Source organism: Prionailurus viverrinus, chromosome A3, assembly GCF_022837055.1.
Source record: "Prionailurus viverrinus isolate Anna chromosome A3, UM_Priviv_1.0, whole genome shotgun sequence".
In the NCBI taxonomy this organism is placed as follows: domain Eukaryota; kingdom Metazoa; phylum Chordata; class Mammalia; order Carnivora; family Felidae; genus Prionailurus; species Prionailurus viverrinus.
The window spans coordinates 81,366,574-81,388,502 of NC_062563.1; the positions used below are offsets into that span (position 1 = coordinate 81,366,574).

A 21,929-nucleotide genomic window follows, 5' to 3' on the forward strand; every position below is an offset into this window, starting at 1 on the left:
AGTTGCTTCTAGTATTGCTGAAAGCCTGAATTATAGGTTAAGTTAAACTCAAAACAAAGTTTTAATATGTCTATATTTTTAGAAGCCACTTATGTTATGAACATACGAATTAAGTCTTTAATCAGCAAATAAAATATCATAAAAACTGCACCTATTAATATTGCACACATGTGTCATTTCACTGATCAAAAAGGCCTTCACCAGGGTACAATTGGCCTTTTTCCAAATTGCAAGCTTTTTCTCAGCTTTTTCTTTCTACTCTTTCTTCTTTTGTTGCTACCCAGGGATTTTGTGCGTATCGCAGCCTGTATCACAGCCTGTATCACATGACCAGTGTCAAGACATCACATGGTCCAAAGTGAATACAAAACCAGCTACCCTAAAAGAGAGATTAAAAATACTGTAAAACAATAAAGACTTTTGTTCATACTCCAAAAAAAATCTATCCTACGTCTGCTTCATATCATAAAGTTTTAACAGCATTTAATGAAGGCACGTATCCTCACTATTCTCCCTAATCATGAACAACAGATATCTATTTTACAGGAATGCTCTGAAGTACATGTTTGATCTTTTGCACACAGATCAGCTCTTTATATTCTGTTTCCATTCTAAAAATTTCTTCAGATTTCTGTTAATGCAGAAATAGTTAAATTATGGTACGTCCATAATTTATGCAAATATTAAAAACAATGAGGTAGATCTTTGAACAGCATACCAAAAGCAAATCACAGGGCAATATATAATATGATCTTACTTATGCTAAAGACAAGAAACCTGTATGTGTCTATAAATAAGGCATAATGCTTGTATTTGATACACATAGTAAGCTGTGTGGTCTGAAAGGAGAGAGGCTAAACTGTAGAAGTACTTACTTCTGGAGAAAGGATATGGAGAAGGGAATGGGGAGGGAGGGGTTGGTGAAAAGAGGACATGGCTTTTCACTTAGGTATCTATTGTCTGAATTTTTTAAATGGGCTGGTAGTATGTTTGAAAGTTAAAAGAAAATATCTTGCTTAAAAAGAAAATAAAACTAAGATATTTTATTTTTTATTAGATATTTAAGTTAGCCATATGAATCCATACAGAAGTGGAACTGAAGTATTAAATACTGGGCTAGCAAAACAATAAACCAGTCATAGGTGAAATTCAGAAAAAAGAAAGTAAAAAAATTATAAATTTGACAGGTACAATTTGAATGGAGAAGTGGGAAGAAGGTGGGGATTAATATTTTTCTTGAATGTGATTGTGGCCTACTTCTACATGAACAATACCAAATATATACTATATATTATAACCCTTGATATATACTGGCCTTCAGTGGGGAGTGGTTTAGATGATGAAGAATGAATTTTAAATGTGCAATCAGTAAATCTAAATTTTAGATCTTTTCTCTGCTGAAATGTTTTATGATTTACTGATTATTATTATGTTCATTATTATGTGTCTTTTCACAGGTAGCTAAAAGTATTGTTTGTAGCCTGGTCATTTATACTATATTTTAAATAATTTGCATGTGTTTACCCTATTAGGAATGATGAGTTCCAGAAAGATACATGAATATGTATCTTTAGTGTACTTTGGGGGAGGAAAATAAGAAAAAAAACAAGTTGTTACAAGTGGAAGCTTTCACAAAAATCTTTAATGATTTTTTAATGTTTGGTGGGGTTTTTTTGTTTTTGTTTTTTGTTGTTGTTGTTGTTTATCATGACCATATGTCTGTCAGCAGCATGAGTTCCTCACTAAAATATAATAACAAGTCAGCCTCTGGGGAGGATTTAAAAGTTGGAACACTTTTTTCTTTCTTTTTTTCTCTCTTTCTTTCTTTCTTTCTTTTTTTTTTTTTTTTTACTGTACTAAATGTTAGTATGATCTACAGATATGTTCAGGGGGACTGAAATATACACGCTGAATAATACCAGCTTTAAGATTGGCTTATGAACTTTTAGATGTTGATTTAATTTTTCAGGCCCTGGACTTTATTATGTTATTGTAAACAGTCTAATTTGTACTATTGGGGTAGCTAAAATGTTTCATGTAAAAAAAAAACACTTGTGCTAAACTATTACTTGGCTTGTAAACTGTCATATAATAAGAAATAATTTGCTGAATTACAGGAAGGAACACAGAAGAAGAAGAATCTATGATGCAGGAATGGTTTATGTTGGTGAATAAGAAAAATGCCTTAATAAGGAGAATGAACCAGCTTTCTCTCCTGTAAGTACTCATGCTTATGCTTGTTTTTCCCACTACAAATGAATCTTAGGCTTTTTGTCATTGCCTTCTTTGGGGTTTCAATTTAATTAGGCTTAATATTTTTCTTTCCTTGGAGAGTATAGTATAGTGTATATAAAAATAAAAATTAAAAATTGTATATAATAATTTCTCATCTGAACAGTGAGTTTTTTAAAATAGTGATATATACTGAAAAAAATGTTTATCGTATAGAAAGCCAGGGAATATAAAAAATTTATGTATGTAAGAAATAAAACCCTTGTGCACAAAAAGGAGATTTGGATTCTATATATTAAGGGTTAGAGGGGAGAAGAAATAAAATTAAACTTTATTTAACATCACATTTTAAGTTAAAAATGGAAATAATTCTTAATATGGACAAAAGTACATTTGTATTTCACAGATGATGTTACCCTAAATTTGGATGATTCCTCAAATCATAAAAAGATCACTTTTGTGTACAGTAAAATGGAGACTAGACCAAATGTAAGCCTTCTTGGTCTTTAGCATTTAGTTCACTATAGGACTTAATGCGTGTTTCTTTCTCTTCACTAGCAATATTCTTATATTATGCCACCTAGTGTGGGAAGGAGCAGGCTTACATGTTTTATTTTAGCAAGAACCTCTATTTTTGTCATTTCTGCCACTCCTGAACTTGATTAAAAGAGTTATGAAGAGGCACAAAACTCAACCATTCCTGGATTTTTAATTGTCTCTGTATTAAATTTTCACTGGTAGTACTTACATGTTTCTTATATTCTTTTCACATGGTGGTCTAGACAAAAGAGTGTTTATTGTGAACTATGATAAATATTTTACAAAATAGCCTTATACCTGGCACTTAATAGAAGAAGCGTTGAAGAATGAGACTACTTATCTGAAGATTAAACTATACCTCTGTGCAATTCAAAATTGAAGGAGAAAAATGATAGCACTAGTAAATATTCAACCTAAGGAAGGTTTTAGGTTTGTGTATCATTTGTTTGGAGTAGCTTAAAGTTAAAGAGAAAAGTCAGTTATGAGTCCTAAAATCAATGTAACCTAAAGGTTCTTTTAAGTGTTTAATGATTTAGTAATTAGCATATTGATGAACTTTTGCAACTTGCCTAGGGAAAAAGAGCATGATTTAGAACGACGGTATGAGCTGCTGAATCGGGAATTGCGGGCAATGCTAGCCATTGAAGGTAAGAAATGCTGTGGTGGTGTGAGGTATGTGAAGTGTCAACTGTCAAAGAGATTTAAAGAGTGTAATACACTTCTGGTCTCACTAGGTGTGGCCTGACTAGGAACCAACAGGAATTACAGATAATGCCTTAGAGTCAGAAAGCAACAGTCACGTAAAACCTAAGAACCATAATTCAGGTAGATATTCATTATGTATGCTAGTAAACACAAAATTGTCTTAACTCTTGTCAGTAAGCTGAAATGTCCATTAAGTGGAAAATATAAGGAGTGAAATGATTTAATTACCTTTTACTATGTGAAATTTAAGGTTGTTTTTACAAGGGAGGTTGGGGAAAGATTTATCATTTTGATTTTTCACATCAGACTCTAAATTTTACCTTAATATTTAATTGATGTCAACACTGAAATATGTCTGCAATCTATAGTTCTTAAGATCCCAACTCCTATTAAATGAATATTCAGGCAAAGATTGACATAAGAGATAAATGAAACACTTTCATTCTTTTCATAAAGCTTTTAAATGAATTATATAGTAATCCATGGTTCATAACATCAGTAAACATCAGCTAGCTTAACTGTGGCATTTACTATATGTGATTTTAAAAAAAAATTCTTATGTGTTTAAGAATGCTGTTCTCCTTACACCTTTTAGTTGCAAATGTCTTATAGTTCAAAGATGTCTACTTAAAAACTAATCCTTTTGGGCTCTGTAAAATGGACCTTTTGTCTAATCAATGCAAATTGATTTTCCTATTCTATATTGACCTCTTAACCCATTGACTGTCCATAGTAATTTCCTTCTTTACCTGATAAGGTACCTGATCCATAATAAGCCAATTCTAATTAGTTTAGAAACTAGAAATTTAAGTTTTAAGGGAAAGCCAAATGAAACCATATATATTTTTAAATATGTCAATTAATATTGTGATTAAATAAACTATATGCTATTTATCTAAATGTAATCTTATCCATGTATAAAGGTTTTATTTTTAATTACTTTTGTATCTGTAATCTCATTTGATAAATATGACTGACAACGTTTGTATATCCTCATTTAGAAATCTGATTTACCTTATTTAAAAGCCTTCAGATAACTAATTTCCTTCAAATGGCTATCCAAATGTATCAAATTATAAATTGATAATGACTATAGAATTTGTCAAAATTATTTAAGAAGTTCTGTGAAACTTGCCATTGAAATAAAACGCACAGGTATGCTAAATGGTATTTTTCCTCTTGATAAAATTTTGTAGTCATGATGTAGCCTTTAAAAGAGATTGGAAAGCTAAATAGTTGAAAAGTGGGTATAGCAGATACTATTTATATGGCATATATATGTATGTGTAATATAAAATGTATGTATATATAGTATGTATAATGTATGACTCATTATACAGTTTATTCTTTATAGATTCATTATACATTACACTGAATACAGAGTATTAAAAACACTCTCTCATGTATAGTAAGTTAAATTATCCCAAAAATACAGCTTGATACAATACAGTTGACTTTTAAGGCAGATAATGCTTCTGTCCCCAAACCAGTATTATTACCAAATACCATCTTAAAAGGAGAGCCATGATACATTTAAAAGATCTCATTTTTATGGGCAGTCCTGTCCCTATATACCAAACCTGCAATCTTGAATAACTTAACATTTTATCTGCCTTTTCTTCTACATATCAGTATAAAGTCATTTTTAAAGAGGGGGGGAAAAGTGTTTTTCTTCTTCAAACACCTTTAATACAATTGGTAGTTTTGTGAGGTTTTGTTCTGTTTTGTTTTATTGTTTAATTAAGGTCACTGTTCCATATGTGATTGTGCCAGTTTCTGTTGCTGGTTGAGGGAAAAAAGAGACTTGAGGAAAAAAGCAGCCTGTTGATGACAAATAAAGACACTTTGTTAGTAAGAGGCCTGTCCCACTAGCCTGGGCAGTGCATGGGCTGGGCTGTCCTAGACAGGTACTGACTGCGTGATGATCAGTTCTGTGAATACAGTGTCCTTTGAGCCAGGCTTTAGAATGTACGCACATACAGTTCAGTAGCCTTTTGGAGTGTTAAAACCCACAGAAAAACACATGAATAGGCAACACTAGTTGGTTTTGTTTTGCCTTCCTTTGTTTCAAGGTTCATTCCTCTTTTCTTTCCTGTATCTTCTATTTAGTAGCCATAAGATGGTTTTCATAATAAGTAAACTAAAATATTTTCAAATAAATCTGCTGCTAAAACCATTTACCAGGAGAAAAGCACAGAATGTTAATAGCCATATAGCACATTGAAAGAAATATTAACAGCTTGGTTGAGAGGGAAAAAAATTCAATATATCCATTCTTCTGAAAATCCATAATCACTTTGGCCTGTTTTTTGCCTTTTTTTTCCTTGAGGTGTTTTTCATAGCAGGAGTTTCACTCTACTGAGCTAAGTTGTAGGATCCCTTAAGCTAACAAACATCTTTTAGATACTTTTCCTATAGTTTTTTTGTTCCAGATTATTTAATGCCCCCTCAGGAAAGATAAATTCATTTCTGCACACATTGGGGTGGGCTTTTAGAAAGTGGTGTGTTCATTTTCTGCACAAGAAATGGATCTTCTCTAGGATTTTGTACATCTTGATTTATTCTTGGCTTAGAGTTTGAAGTGGGTGCTCTTCTAAAGGGATTTATGCATAGGTTCACTATTTTTGTAGTTATGGTTTATATGATAAGCTTTTTATATTTAAAATCAATATGTAATCCTGTGGAGGAGCTTATCCCCTAAAACCCCATTTGTAAATCTATTTTAGCTTTGTTACACAGCACAGCCACAGTCTTCCATAGATTGATTAGGTACAGCAGTAGAATCCTATCAAATGGCCTGCTCTGATGATGATGCAAACTCTTTCAGGATTGCTAGTTGACTGGAACTAAAGATAAGACTTGACTGCAATCCCCCAATGTGCTCTTTACAAAACTAGTGTTAATTTTCATCAAAGTGCCAGGCTTATTTATAGTGGCAAGGTTGAAGGTTTACTACAAGAACTTTAGGTCCTTTCTATCGAAGTATTTATAGGTATTTCTTTTGCCTTTTTTCCAAGGTAATTATCAACTTCAGCAAATAAACTCAATCGGGGAATGAATAATTGGCCCTATATATAAAAAACAGATTTTTAAATTAACAAAACAGCTCAGTGCAGATGGACATAAACAGAATCTCTTTATTTCAACACTTTGGCTCAAATGCAGCATCAAAACTTAATCCTATTTGTTGCAAGAGGATATGGCTTTTGTAGCAAAAGTACACTGGAATCTTTAAATTAATCAGAAGCTACATTGTAGTCTGTTCAAGTCAAAGTCAGTGTATCTAGCTAGCTGTGACTGGTGTTATAGGTGAGTAATCCTTTCTTAAAATGCATAACAGGTAACACATAGACTTACATGCAGGTTTTTAAAACATGACATTACATCTAGGTGAAGCTATTAAAAGGGAATTAAAAAAATTTTTAAATTTAGCCATGAACATACAAATGTAAATCTTGATCAGTTTTAAAGGTATTATTAAATTTTTCTTTAAATCATCAAAATAGTTTACTTAACTTCCCAAGTCAGCATTCAAATATGTGTGTGTGTGTATAAATATACTCCCATGAGAAAGCAAATGCCAAGTAAAAGTAGTCTTGCTAGTATAAAATCTACTCACTGCACAGAGCTATTTCCTCTACAGTTGACTAATATTTTGTAGATAGATACTAATGTAGCAATGACAAATTTAATATGAGAAATCCTTAAATTTATGCTGCAACATTTTAAATTCTAATGTCAGTTAAATTTGTGAAATGGTGAAAATAATCTAAATATTCATAACTAAAAAATGTTTTTGTTATTGTTACAGAAATATCATTATTGAACTAGGAACAAGTTAAGATTTTTAAAAATTATTCAATACTTAAGTGGTTAAAAAAGAAAATTTTCTCTCATCCATAGTGTTAAAGCCTTATTTATCTTGATATTTCTAATTATTAATTAAAGCTTTAAAAGCGACTGGTCAAGTACAGAGAAAGAACAATTTAATTAAGAAAATTATAGATCTGTTAAAATTTATTTTTTCTTGGTTTTAAAAATTTCTATAATTTTCAATTTAATATATTTTTTAAGTGTATGGTGGAGGAAATTTATTTCCCAGTTGTAAAGCTCTTATCAAAATGTTTTGGAAGAATTATAAAGCTTATAATATGAATGATTTCTTGAGGTTGAAGGTAGAAAAATTAATATTCATCAAAACTGGTAATCTTAATAATTATAAAATTTAGTTACAAATCTTCTACAAATTTAGCAGATTTTTCTCTGAGTTAATATTTCTAGAACTACAGTTACCTGAAATTAGACTAGATGACCTTAAAGATCTTTCCAACTGGAGTGTCTATTAATTTTTCTGCTGTGTAGAGTAAGACTGATTAAGAACAGGAGTCAGATTAGAAAATTGTCTAGCATTCCTGACCACAGTTGCATTTAAATCCAAAGAATAAATTGTGGTAGATATGGCTTTTCTTCAGTGTTGCTGTTTTGTTATTATTTTTGTTAATTCTCATATTCAGAAAAAACTTTCCATAGTAATAGTTTTACTGCTTCCCATGCTATAGAATATTTCACTTCTCTTTTTACAAGAACGCGTAATGTGACCAGTTATTTAATGTCCTTATTTGTGTAATTTTTGTATCAAATGTGGATAATTAATACATGGCATGTTTCATATGTATATATGTATGTATGTATTTGAGCTTATAAAGAAAGGAATAGTGATAGAATTGAATAAGCCATTCTAGCTTTTTGCTGCTATTCTAACCTTTATTGCATGATGATGCATCTAATTTTTAATTTGTAAATACAAGATAGAATTCCCTCTAGCACCATTTGCTTTCATAAAGCTGCTGAGCAGTTTGCTGTCTTGAATAAATTTTGCTTTGGAGGGGGTCGGGGGGATTTGAACCAGCACATTCTTGTGTGGTTTGTGAAGATTCACATGGTAACCAGCGGTGTGCATTGTTAGGTTTATCTGAATAAGCACCAGCCATGTGAGTTTTAACATGATTGCCCAGGGCAATGGAGAGAGAAGAGAGAAACCCGAAAGGATTGCACTCCTCTCTGTTTTTTTGGAAAGTGCATTTGCTGGGGGAGGGGGCTGCATGAGTCAGTGCAGTGGCCAGGGTTGGTTCTTTTTTTTTTTTTTTTTTTTTAAAGCTGGTGTCCTGTTTCCCTCTAGGTCCTCATTTGTTCTGCTATCTGCCTCATCATCTACTTCTTCTTTTCATTGTTTACCTTCCTAATGAGGGAGGCGGGGTAGACTGGGGGTTGATTGACAGCTACAAGCCCTTACAGTCTGGCCAGAGAGCAGTTGGCTTTGGTTTTAAAAGTGCTTTAAATGTTCGATTTGGTCCTGTTTTTATTAAACGAAACTGCTGCTCATCTTAAGGAAATTACCAGACGAGCGAAGATTAAGAAATATATTATGGGGTCCTAAAACCTTCAAAAACCCTGCCACTACCCATGGAAAGCGCACTGCCCATCGGATTTTCCAACCTTTAACGTGGGGTTTCAAAAAGAAGTATGTAATTTTTCCTTTGCAAAAGTGCTTTGATTTTAAACCACCCAGCAAACCTCTCCAAAAGAAAACTGGCTGTGATGCGATCGAGAGCTGCAGTGTAATATTGCAGAGCAAATTTATTTTTTACTTCAAAGAAAAATGCTAATTAGCCGATTCACTACTTTTAAAGTTATTGTGAAGCATATGGCGCCCAGTGTGAGATACATCCAACTGCTAAAATAGAGCGAAGAGGAAATTAGCGAAGAATGGGCTGTATGGGGTGAGCATGGGGGTGGGGGAAGAAGGATAGGTTCTCAAGCAGATTCTCCAGCCTTTTCAGAGTGATTTTTATCGCCCATCTCTGCTTCCCGCCCCCTCATTTATCCACTCCCCCCCCCCCAACCCTCGGGCTGATCTCTTCTGGGCCTCCGGCTCTCCCTACCCCCTCTTTGGCAAAATCAGGTGCGCACCTCCGGCTGACAACCGGCTCACACCTGGCCTCTTTTGCAGGTTCCAGCCCAGCCGTAGCCATCTCCATCTGTGAGAAATATTTAGGAACTGGGGTTTTAGGGTGAAATCCTCTTCAGGACGGCCATTACCCCATAAAACACTAGTTAGTGGTTCTGTAACATGGTTTGCGGAGAGATACAGGGCAACTGGAAAAGGCGGGAAGGGAGGCGGGTTTGCCAAGGTCTTGCGGGTGGGTAACGAGCCTCCCGTCCTCTGCAGACTGGCAGAAAACCGAGGCCCAGAAGCGACGCGAGCAGCTCCTGCTGGATGAGCTGGTGGCCTTGGTGAACAAGCGCGACGCGCTCGTCAGGGACCTGGACGCGCAGGAGAAGCAGTGAGTGGGCAGTGGGGTCGGGGGTCGAGTCTCTGCCGCCAGCCGAGGGGCCGAGAAGTTTGTGGAAAGTTCAGTCCAGAGGTCTCGAGTGGGCCGGGGGCAGCGCCCCCCTCCCCGTGCTGGCCCCAGGATTCTTATTCCCGCTGAGGCTCAGATTGCGGGGTGAGAGGGGAGTGCAGCTCTGCCCTCCACGTAGAAAAATAAATGTATTTCCTGTTTGACTTCCAGGGCTGAAGAAGAAGATGAGCATTTGGAGCGAACTCTGGAGCAAAACAAAGGCAAGATGGCCAAGAAAGAAGAGAAATGTGTTCTTCAATAGCAGCCGGACCAGAATCTCCCAATATTTTAATCCTGGGTCCCCCGACCAGAAAGTGTCAGATTCGTTGTTGATTTAAAACTTTTAACAGTTTTTCGGGGCTGGATTGTACTTCTTTACCACCACCCCCACCCCTTTTCCTCCCTCTTTGCCAGATAATATACAAAACTCCAAAATAGCTTTGTTTAAGGATTTGTGTGTGTGTGAGTTAATCATTTTCTTGAAATCATGTGAAATAAATTTGCACAGATACCTTGTGAGTGATTGGTATTGAGAGTGTTCAAGAGGCTGTTCAAAGAAAAAAGAAAAAAACCTTTCTCTTATTATTTTCCCCTCAGTTTTTGATGGGAGGAAAATTTGGAACATTTTTGTTGTTGTTGTTGTTGTTGTTGTTGTGTTAATAGCATAAATGGTGGGGAGGGGGGTGGAAGTGGGGGTAAGAAAAATGTCATGAATGATTTTTTTTCCAGTCCTGCCATATGTAACACTTGACTCTGTTACCTAAATTTTATAGTTAGATCATATTCAATCTACTTATTAAACTGTGTTCTATTTACCAGTGGGATTTTCTGCAGTTGTTTTGCATTTCACTGTAAGGATAATAGAGTTCCTGTCCTCTGCTTTCCTTAGAGGATGGCCCTTTAATGTAGCCTGAGACAAGTCCTGTGATTTGAAGGTGAGCTGTGAGGATGGGGCTAATTGACATGCATCAGTTTACAAAGACGGTCTTATCATCTGAGAATGCGCCATCTTTTGCTCTGGATAATTATTTATTACATCTAGCTTGGTTCCTACATTTTGTTGGGTCTCAACATTGGCTCAAGAATGCTGTTAATATTTATTCTGTATTGATAAAAGTCTGTCTTGCCACTATGAGTAAGTCCCCCAATTAATATTTTCTTCTCTAGCATAGCACTGTCATTTTTTGTGTGAAAATGGTTATCTGTTTATTTATTACAATACTGAGTCATATATAAATTTTCAATAAAAGCAGAAACTTTCTTACCTTAACCACTGCTGATACTTCCTTGCAATGAAAACTTGACACTGGTTTGAGAAGTTCCTGTATCCATAGGACTTCATGTGGGAGAAAATGGTCCTCTTGAATGCAGAGCAGGTACTAGGCTGTATTTGGAGCTGAGTAAGTTTATACGATCCCAAAGGGGCCCTGCTGACACACAAATGCGAACTGAAATACAATTAGTCATATTTTTCTTAAGCAGTGTAAACTATTCTCTTTTGTCAAGAAGGGTCATCTCTGTTAAAGATTTAAGGAAACTTGTGATTCCACGGCACTGAAAAAAATGCTAATAATATCTTGACGAATTTTCCACGTTATTTTCAATTGTTAATAAGGTTGCACTCATTAGGAAAAATTATGACTTCTGATAACCTGTAAATCTGTAGGTGCTGAAGTGAAAGAAAGAAAGGTTATTGTCGGCAGGGAGGATACATACGTGCAGGTGTGTGTATGAGATGAGGGAAAGGGAACTTTTAACAAGAAGTTCTAGGCTACAGAAAAAAACTGGCGATTTTATGGTAGTTTCCATCACTCCTCTAAGAGGTGTCCGAAACAAAGCAGGCTCGTTCAACAAGTCTAGAGACAGAGAAAACAGTCCTCTAGCATTTATACTTTAGTCTAGATCACACATACATATATGTAAAAACACACACAAATCTACACACACACACACACACACACACACACACACAAATCGCGTTCGAAAAGTAGACAGCCGCCTTCATCTGGCCAGTCTTTCAAAATGATAAAACTTCCTACGGTAGAATTTCTTCCTGACAAGGATTGAAGTTATTGGAAAGTTATCAGAACTAAATGAAATTGAGTTTTTGTCCTCTTTATTCAAGTAAGAGAGCGGAGCTAGCTGCCGCTCTCTGGGGGAAGCTCTCAGAACCCTACTCTAACCCCTGGGAAGCAGGCAGATGAAATCGCCAGCCCCAAGCAGCCTGGGGCTTGGGCGGCCAGCATCACCGTCCCATTTACGCTAGATTCGGGGAAGCTTCCCTCCCGAGGAGACTCGCGGAGAGGCGGCTCCCCCACGCCGCTTCCGACCTGTCAAGCGACAAACCTTCCCCAGCCCCACATTTGCTGTCCCTCCTGCCCCAGTCCCGAGCCTCGCGGGGTTTCCATTTGGGCTGCTGTGTGGCGCCCGCACGCCCCGCAGCGGCGGCGGAGCGCGGACCCCTGGGACTAGTGGGGTCAGGCCCGGGGCGAAGGCGCCGCGTCCCGATTTCGTCGCGTTGTGCCCAGAGGTTGCCCGCCGAGCGCAGGCGCAAGCCCAGCGTGCCGAGAGGCCCGGAACCAGAAAGCCCGCGCTGCGGGAAAAGAAGCTATGGGCCCGGGGGTCGCTGGGGAGGAGGAGCATTGGCAGCAGGCTGGCTGGGGCACAGCCCGCAGGCCGATGCAGAACTTCCGCCCCTGGCCGGGATCCCACGACCCCGGAGCCAAAACCCCTCCCACTGTCCCAAGTGTCCCCCAGAGTCTGGCCCGGCCTCGAGGTCACCTGGGTGCTGGATCCGGGTCCCAGGGCCCAACTCCCACTCCCCCTCCACGGCCCGGGGGCCTCGAGCTGGGTGGACGTGCTCTCCCTCCGGGATGCCCCCCTCTTCCTCTCCCCGCCCTGCGGCCATTGCTGGAACGGTCGCGGCTTCTGGCCCAGCGTCTCCCACCTGGACATTTGCCTAGCGACGGCCGCCTCAGTCCTCCACGCCGCGCACCAGAAACTTTCATCTCAGTCTGTCTCCCTCTCAGCACTCCTCCCTCTCCCTCTCTTTCTTTTCTTAATCCCGGGGTTTTATGGGTTGAGCATTAAGAAAATTCGCCTGCAATTTGGGATTAGATAAATACTCTCATTAGGGGGGTGGGGGGACTGTGCTACTTGATACCTCCCAACTTCCCCGAGACCGTGGCAGCATCTGGAAGCGAGAGCGCCGGACTCCCGCGTGGCGGGCCCTGGGGACTGCCTGAGCACATTCCAGCGCGCACAGCAGCCCCACCTCTCCGCGCCGGACCTCGGCCCCGCGCTGCAGCTGCAGGCGAAACAGGGCGCGGAGGAGGCAGGAGTGCGAGAGGTTGCGGGGCTGGGACACGGACATGCACCCCGGCACCGGACGGCTATACCCAGGCACAGAGCGCGCAGGCCTGGGCTAGGGCAGCGCCGGGCTGAGGACGCAGACGCTTTCGCCGCGCACTCCAGGACTCCCGCATAGCCTTCCCTCACAAACTAGTGCCCTCCTGCCCGCGCCTTTCCCAGAACTGAAGGCGCGGGTGTATTTCATTTCTTTCTTTAAGCCTTTGCACCATCGCAGGGGCTCTGAGCCGCGGGCCTCGCGGGCTACTACCCGCGGGGGCCTGCGAGAGCCTAAGTTGTGTCCCCGCCCGGGTCAGCGCTGCGCTCTGAGCAGTTTCTTTCCCGTTAAAGCTTTTTCTTTCTCATGTTTTTCCTTTTCTCTCGTTCTTTTATTGTTTTCTCTCTCTCTCTCTCTCTCTCTCTCCTTCTTTCCCTTTTGTGAATGGGCTGCGGTGTCTTTGTTCTGGAGAGAAGCGCCCGTGTCGCTGACTTTTGTGAACCAGAGAAGGATCTTGTAAAACCTCCTTTTCTCCTTCATACTCCTCCACTCCCACCCCTCCTCCTTTGCCCCTTTGATTAGATGTTCCCTCATCGTCCAAAAAAAAAAAAAATGTAATTTCGTTGGTCTGGCGGCCACTTTCTTTGAACATTAGCTCGCTTTCAGCTCCAACTTCAATTAGAAGGAGTTGATTTTGAGAGATCAACAAAAGAACCGACCAAAGCCTTATTAAAGGTCCTAAGAAGATCTCCCGGGTCCTTTGAGAAGCAGTTAAGGAAACAGTGTGCCCTCCATCATATTCTGTTACCGTATTTTATTCGGACTCCAAAGGAAAGTGTCGCTTGGGGGAGGGGGAAGCACTTTGATGAGCGGCGGCCGCGGCCCCTTTTCACTCAGCGGGCTCCCCCTTCCTTCTCCTCCTCCTCCTCCTCCTCCTCCTCCTTCTCCTCCTCCTCCTCCTCCTCACCCAGAGCCCAGTCCGCTCCCGGTGCCCGACCTCGCGGCCCCGGCAGCGCTGGCGCTTCCCACCGCGACGCGCCTGGCGGCTCCTTGACTCGCCCTTACACTTACTCCTGTTCAAACTTTTCACTCCGCCAGTTGGGATGGAGGGGAGGGGGGATTAGGAAAAGGAGTAGGAATTCCTCGAAAGGGAGTAAAGTGGCGCCTAATATTCAGAAGGAGGTGCCACTTACATGAATTGCCTTGCTCAGGGTTGGGGCGAAAACATATTTTGGGCGCTTTGAAAAGTCCACACAGGCACACGGGTTTGAGAAGTTTGTTCGGCCGGGAAACGGGCTTCGCCAGTACGAACAATCCGGGGAAACCCCAGAAGGTTCCTTCAGCGGTATGTGAGAAAGAAATTGAGGGCAGGGGTCTGTGGCCACGTTTTCCACCAGACTGTCCCTGGTAGAAGGAGATCGGGAAGAAGACAGAGAATGAGTATGAAAGAGAAAGTTTCCTTCCTATCAGAATCTTTCGATTCAGAAGCAGTGTGTGTGTAAGGGGTAGCAGACGCTGGCTTCCAACATTTCAGAAGAAGCGTCTAAGATTTGCAAACACCCTTCGTGGGGACTGTGAACCCCAAGAGACACCGAGGAGTAGGTAAGTGGCGGAGCCTCCCCTGCGGGTGCCGTTCCGGGCGCGGGAATCCCGAGGCGCCGAGGCGGGATCTGCGCACCTAGAGCTGCTCCTGCGCTCGGCAAAGTAGCCTGTGCCAGCACGAGCCGCCCGCGGCGTCGGTCTGCAGGTGGCGGCGCGGTGAAAGAAGACGCTGGGGCCCGCGGCGCCGCGAGAGGGGCCGGGGGCCCCCTCCACTCCAGCCCGCGGCTCCGGAATCCTCGAGCCCACAGCCGGGCCGCCGAGCCGGGTGGCGCGCGGGAGAGAGAGAGGGAACCGGTTCTCCAGCACCTCGCCTCCTCTCTGCCACTCCCTGCCGGGCGCCGAAAGGGCGAGGGAAGGGCGGGGACCCCGGGGCGGCCTCAGGACCGGCGTCCCTCTCTGTGGACGGGGCTCTGGCGCAGCGTTCGCTGTCTTCGCCTCGCTCTGCGCGGCGTTTGCCAGCCAAGCCCTGGAGTTAGCGCGCCACCGGGGCGGGGCGGGCGGGCGGTGAGGGCGGGGTGCAGGGGGCGGAGGAGGGCGGGGGCGCACGGAGGTAACCCCCGGCTCGTGCTGCCATTGCCCGGCTCCCTGTCACTCAGCCCGCGCGGGGCCGGGGATTGGCAGCATAGCCCCGTTACGCACTCACCTCGCGTTCACATACCCGGGGAGGGCAGTAGAAAGGTGATCAATCTTCATCAGGCTACATTTCCAATCACCTAAACAACCCGGCAAGACAAGCCACTCCGACAAGGTAAATCGCTCGATTTATTTAGTTTGCAAAGTGCCTCTGCAGGACTTCCCCAGCCCCCACCGCCTCCACGTTGTACCGGGAGTGCAACTGCAACCGCGAGCCACCTCCCAACTCTGCCCCTTTCACCCCCACCCTACCCCTTGCGGCCCCTCGGCGCGGTCCCGGGCGAGGTAGTGTCTCGGGAACGCGTAGGGCTTTGCCAACAAAGTGTCTGTGCAATAAAGTGAAACCTGGAGGGACACGCACAAAGCCACTGGAAAGAAAGAGAAGGAAGGAGGGAAGTTGGGAAAGAAAGAAATCCAGGGATCCTAGACCAGCCGCTCGGCCCGGCGAGTAATTCCTGTGCCGCTCTGTTTTGCAGGTTGGCTGCCCCGCGCGGGTCTGTGTGAGGGCGCGAGGTAGATGGTGAGCGGCCCCGGCAGCTGAGGGCAGGTAAGGAGAAAGCCGTGGGGCCGCCCTAGACTCCGGGAGCTCGTCGGTTGTTCTTACCTCCCTTTCCTCAAACGGGCCCCCGCTTCCTGGGTCCCCGGCAGGTGGGCGGGGCTGGGGAGCGGCCTCGCTCCCCTCTTGGTGTGCGGACGACCCGAGATCTCTGCGTTGGCCCCGCGCCCCCTCCCCCGCCTCCTCCGAAGTAACCAAGTGCTAAGTTTGAAGAAAGTCTTTGAAAACTCACGCTGCAGCCTAGCAGAGACGCCGCGTTTTGACGTCCCATTCTCTTTGGGCCCTGGAGCCCTGGCTGTTTCCCTCTCTCACCCTTCCCTGCAAACTGTGTTCCCCCAGCCCAGACCGTGGGTTCTGATGGATAGGAGAAGGGTGGCTTCTTTAGCTCTTACTGCTCTCCCTGAACTAGCCCGGGGCCCAGGCCTGCTTTGGATTTCCCGCGACGCGGGGTGAAGCGACAGGTACCCCGGGGGGCCCCGGTCCCACTCCCCCAGCTGTATTTCCTACCCTCTGAGAATAGCGCCTCTGGTTGGAGGCAACCGGGGAAGCGAGGCTTCGACTTTCCAGTGCGGGTCAGCGCGAGCTCTGCCGCCGAGGCCTACTTGTCTCAATCGGGTTATGGGGCCGCGGGTTCATCTAGTAGGATAGGAAGGGAGTACACGAGAACGCTGCACTGAGGCCTCCCAAATCCGTGAGACCTTTTGGGGAGCTCGGCGGGTCACCTTTCAGCCTCCGCCGGGACGACATTGTCCGCAGCCAGGACCGGGCAGAAAGAAGGACCCGCTCGCATTCGCGAAGAAGGGCCTGCGGCGGTGGCCAGGCGCCCCTGACCTCCCGCCGCGTCTTAGAGCCGCCACCTCTACAGTGGCCCCTTCTGCGTCTTCTGGCCGCCTCTGCGGGCCCTGGGCCTGTAACTGCGGTTAAGGTGTGGTGGGATTCCCGGTGAGCAATCTTTCAAAGTCTGGGCACAGAGAGGTTAACTAGAGGGGTGGCTGTGGGCTCTGGGGCCGGGACCCAGTGGCAGAGACCTTTGAAGGAATGTATTCCTCTAAGTGGGTAATGCATCTCAGAGAGGCCCAGGCGCTGCGAGCTCCCCGAAGTGCCTCACCTTGGCTCTCTGGAGCCTCTACCTTTTGGTCCCGCTTTCAAAAAGGTTTGAAACAAAAGGAAACAACCCCTTATGCCCTGGGCAGCCTGCCTCACTGGCGCGGAATAAACGTTTGCTTTTGCAGTATTGAGGCCTGCTCCTACCGGACCAGAATTTTGCCTAGACTTGGGACCTTGTACACTCCGCCTTTCAGGCTCCGACCTTTCCAGCTTAGCCCTGCTTTTAACCTCTCCTCACTCTTAGTGATGTCCTAGGAGTGTCTTTTACCCTTCCAAGTGCGAAAAGAGTAGATGATGATCCAGAAAAGCTTACTTTTTTCAAAGAAGCTGTGGTTTTTAGACTAAGGCCTTATAGAGCCGAGTTGACCGCCTCCCGAAGTTCCGTAGCCTCCCCATTCCGTGGCTCCTTGCCTCAGACAAGACAAGGAAGCCGAGATGGCTCCCAATCACTGTTTACATGTGTCTCCTGTCTCCATAGGCCGGGCCCCCAGGTGCCAAAGAGCTTGAAGGACTGCGCAGTGGGAGCCCCGCACTGCACCAGGCCCCGGCCCCCTGGATCCGTCGGGGCGCCTCCACCCAGCTGTTAGCATGATGTCTTACCTCAAACAACCCCCATACGGCATGAACGGGCTGGGCCTGGCCGGGCCAGCCATGGACCTCCTGCATCCTTCCGTGGGCTACCCCGGTGAGCACCGGTACCCGCCCCCAGCCCCTGCAAATCTTGGGGATCCCCAGACTCTGAGTTTGAGCACACATTTTTGTCGCTGAGCAGGCCCAGGGAGCCGGTTGGCTAGTATGCCTACAATGCACCACAGGCTGCAGACTCACAGGGCAGTCACCGCTGGGTGAACTGGGCCTGGGCAGTGAAGTAGTGTAATGTGTGCTTTCCCAGCCTGGCCACACGGACAACCTGTTTCCTGTTGTGGTCCCACCACCAGCACAGGGAGCATTTACCTCAGGCAGTTTCCCATGGGCGGCCTTTTTGTGTGTGTGTGTGTGTGTGTGTGTGTGTGTGTGTGTGTGTGTGTGTTACTATGTGTATCTATTCCTTCCCCCCCACACCCCCCCTGCCAATATTGAGTGAGGATTCTGGACACTCTCTAGGCCCTAACAGGAAGAGCCAAGATTTTCTCATGAGAAATGACTGGCAGAGATGAGGAAGAGGGGTTCTTTCTCCCTAATTAAATAAATTGTCCTCTACATGGGTCGTTTGCACCAACTTTTGCACTGCGGATGTGGAGAGCCTGAGCAGAATCCTGGCTTTTTGTTTGCTTTTGTTTCCTAGCTCCCACTCCTTCTCCCCCATGTATTCTTTCGGAAAGTGTTTTCCGGGCGGTGTTTCTGAGCACCCCTTTACCATCCTCCAGCCGGGGGGTGTGTTGGGGGCAAGGGGGCGAAAACAGGGAGATTATATGACTTCTTTTTCTTTCCTAACCTCTGAGAAGTAGGGAAGGGGGCAACTCTAAAGTCTTGAAGACCCACTGGTTCTCAGTCGCACGCATGTACTTTCTCCCACCTGTGGCCTCTCAGGCTCGCCTCCCGGGGGAGTTTTTCTTTCGCTTGGAGCTCTGCTCTCTTTTGCAACGGCCTCGCACAGGGCCTGCCTGAGGCCTATCTGCGTCCTCTAGCGTGGGTCCGCGTGGCCACCGCTGACCCGAGGCGCCCCCGCGTGTTCCCTCAGCCACCCCGCGGAAGCAGCGGCGGGAACGCACTACCTTTACACGCTCACAGCTGGACGTGCTCGAGGCGCTCTTCGCCAAGACTCGCTACCCTGACATCTTCATGCGCGAGGAGGTGGCGCTCAAGATCAACCTGCCGGAGTCCAGAGTTCAGGTGTGCGCGCCCAGGGCTCCTGGGTCAGGGTAGGGGCTCTGGGACTAGTTGGAGAGGGCCTGGGAAGGGTGGTCTGGTGTGGGGCGGGCTTACAGACTGGGCAATTCCTGCCAGACTCCCCCTAGCGCTCAGCCCGGGCCTGGAAGAGGGGCAAAGTCAAAGGCACTAGCTTAGAGCACTGGATTCGACCCTTGGTCCCAGGGCGCCTTCGGTATTGAAAATCCTTTTTATGATTTTGGGAGGATAAGCAAGGTTTCCTAACGTAAAGTGCCCAGAGGGCCCGACACTTGCCCCTGCTTCTTCGGCCATTCCAGGATTTGGCAGTTTTCTTTGGGGTCTTGAATTGTGCCTTCGCACTTGCCTTGCATCCCGGGGATCCTGGAAATGGAAGAGTGGAGCTTGGCCAGAGCCTGGTGCCCTGTCGGAGTGCGCTCCCTGGGTGGCGCAGGTTTGATTAGATGTTTCCTTTGCCCAGAGAGGATGCCGAACACAAAACCCGGCTACCGGCTTTGCTGTTTCTGTTTTTGCGGTGAAAATACTGTTTGGATTATAACTCAGAACTCTCCTCAAGGGCCTTTTATCTCGCCTGCTTTCCCTTGAGGCTCGAGAAAGAACCAAGAATGTTGTGCCATGTACCAGGGCCCTCCAAGAGAAGTGAGAACTTTGTCCCATTTGGTTCCCCACTTGGAACCAAGAAGCCCAACGAAATTCTGCTCAGGCTTCCTTCCCTAGTCCCCCGAGTACTGCCTCTGTTCAGCCTCCCCGCCTTGCTCCTGCATCCGCTCAAATTCTCGCTTTGCCCAACGCTGGGCCTCCAGGGGACGACTGCCTCCCACCTCAGACTTGGTGACTGTCCTGCGCTCTCCTTCGTGCCTCTCCGCAGTTTCCTCAGCTCTATTCATAGAAGACAGGGCCTCCAAACATACATGAGGCTGTTGGGAAGCAGCCAACAGCAGAGTTTAGATATGGCTGAACTTCTGGCTGGACAGACGCGAATGTTCCGCCCTAGGGCAGAGTGGCGCTGGGGGTGGGGAGGTGCACGTCCCTACTTTGCCAGAGGAGGATCTTTGATCTGAAGGTTGGGGGAGGGCGGAGGAGCTGGGAACGCAGGGGCAGGGGCTGGCCTGGTGGGAGATGAGGAGGGGTGGAGGCCGCCGTTGGAGAGCGATAAGAGATCCTAAGCCGGGCGGTGGGTACAGGGGCCGGGGAGTAGCAGGCTCTGCTCGCCCCCCTGACACCCTCTCCCTGACTCGGCCCGCTGCAGGTCTGGTTCAAGAACCGCCGTGCCAAATGCCGCCAGCAGCAGCAGAGCGGGAGCGGGACCAAGAGCCGCCCAGCCAAGAAGAAGTCGTCCCCGGTGCGGGAGAGCTCGGGCTCGGAAAGCAGCGGCCAGTTCACGCCTCCCGCTGTGTCCAGCTCCGCCTCGTCCTCCAGCTCAGGATCCAGCGCCTCCGCCAACCCAGCGGCGGCAGCGGCGGCAGGCCTGGGCGGGAACCCGGCGGTGGCAGTCCCGTCGTCGTTGAGTACGCCGGCTGCCTCATCCATCTGGAGTCCGGCCTCCATCTCGCCGGGCTCAGCGCCCGCGTCGGTGTCAGTGCCCGAGCCCTTGGCCGCGCCTAGCAACGCGTCGTGCATGCAGCGCTCGGTTGCTGCAGGCGCCGCCTCGGCTGCAGCCTCTTATCCCATGTCCTACGGCCAGGGCGGCAGCTACGGGCAGGGCTACCCCGCGCCCTCGTCTTCCTACTTTGGCGGCGTGGACTGCAGCTCCTATCTAGCGCCCATGCACTCGCACCACCACCCGCACCAGCTCAGCCCTATGGCACCCTCCTCCATGGCCGGCCACCATCACCACCATCCGCACGCGCACCATCCGTTGAGCCAGTCCTCAGGCCATCATCACCACCATCATCACCACCACCACCAGGGCTACGGCGGCTCAGGGCTCGCCTTCAACTCTGGCGATTGCTTGGATTACAAGGAGCCTGGCGCCGCCGCTGCTTCCTCGGCTTGGAAACTCAACTTCAATTCGCCCGACTGTCTGGACTATAAGGACCAAGCCTCATGGCGGTTCCAGGTCTTGTGAGCCCAGGAGTGGGAGGAAGAGGAGATGAAACGCAACTACCTGCGCCCTCCGTGGTCCCCGTCCTGTTGCTGCTGCTGCACCGCCCGCCTTTGCCTCGGCTTCTGCAGACCTGAATTTTCATGCCCCTGAAAGATGCCCTTTGCCTGCACTGCCGCCCTCATCTTTCTGCCACTTTGTTTGGGGGATGTGCAGACCCGCCCACCCCTTGGATGAGGGGACAGGTGCTTTGGCTTGGCCCACAAGTTCTATATGGGGAGAGCTGTGTGCTCTCTTCCCCATCCCCTAACGAACTCCTAAGTCACTCTCCTCTGGTGTTTCTGGGCAGTTATTATGCACTTGCAGCCTTCGGAGGCTCTTGCTCTGACTCTCTGTTTGAACCGTACACTTTTATTTATTCTTTCTGGACACTGGAATCACTAACTGGCATGTGTCTGCCCACTGGAGTGCACCCACACTCTACCCCAAATCAAAACAACCACTAAGTGTTTCTCGCTTGCAGACTACCGCCCCTTCAGCAGCCCTCGGTCCCGCTCCCCGGCTGCAGGCCAGAGCTTTCCGGCGTTTTCTCCTCCCCAGCGGGATGCGCTGGGGCACGGCTGGAGGGAGGAGCGCGTCCCTAGCCTCTCGCGCACAGCCCCGCCCGCGTAGAACTGGCTCAAGCTTCCGCCTCGGCGGGAATGCTGTACATAGTCGGGTCCGTTCCAGGGACCATTTAAACTTTTTAGTTGCTGTTGGTTGAACTGAGCATATCTCGTCTTAGCGCCCAGGAAATAGAACTTTAAGATATATACAGCATATATATACATATATATACACACATATATATAAAACAAAAGCAAAAAATATTTTCCCTCTGTCCCCCTCCCTCTCTTCCTTAAACGATGGCGCTTT

The 21,929-nt window shown here is 46.2% G+C and overlaps 2 protein-coding genes across 12 annotated transcripts in view; both read left to right on the plus strand.

Annotated features, from left to right (window-relative positions):
- The window catches only part of EHBP1 (EH domain binding protein 1), a 372,579-nt gene extending 361,431 nt beyond the window's left edge, over window positions 1–11,148 (plus strand). For all 11 annotated transcript variants that reach the window (XM_047852777.1, XM_047852775.1, XM_047852780.1 and 8 more), the window contains 4 exons: window positions 2,118–2,217; window positions 3,346–3,419; window positions 9,707–9,821; window positions 10,050–11,148. In XM_047852777.1, coding sequence (XP_047708733.1) covers window positions 2,118–2,217; window positions 3,346–3,419; window positions 9,707–9,821; window positions 10,050–10,140 — 380 coding nt within the window. In that variant the 3' untranslated portion in view covers window positions 10,141–11,148. The remainder of the gene's footprint in view (window positions 1–2,117; window positions 2,218–3,345; window positions 3,420–9,706; window positions 9,822–10,049) is intronic.
- A 4,351-nt stretch (window positions 11,149–15,499) lies between these two features.
- Window positions 15,500–21,038, plus strand: OTX1 (orthodenticle homeobox 1). Its single transcript, XM_047853869.1, has 5 exons — window positions 15,500–15,574; window positions 15,936–16,006; window positions 17,601–17,807; window positions 18,804–18,955; window positions 20,220–21,038. Exons 3-5 carry the CDS (start codon window positions 17,711–17,713, stop codon window positions 21,036–21,038), a joined length of 1,068 nt encoding a protein of 355 aa, XP_047709825.1. The 5' UTR covers window positions 15,500–15,574; window positions 15,936–16,006; window positions 17,601–17,710.
- The last annotated feature ends 891 nt before the right edge of the window (window positions 21,039–21,929 follow it).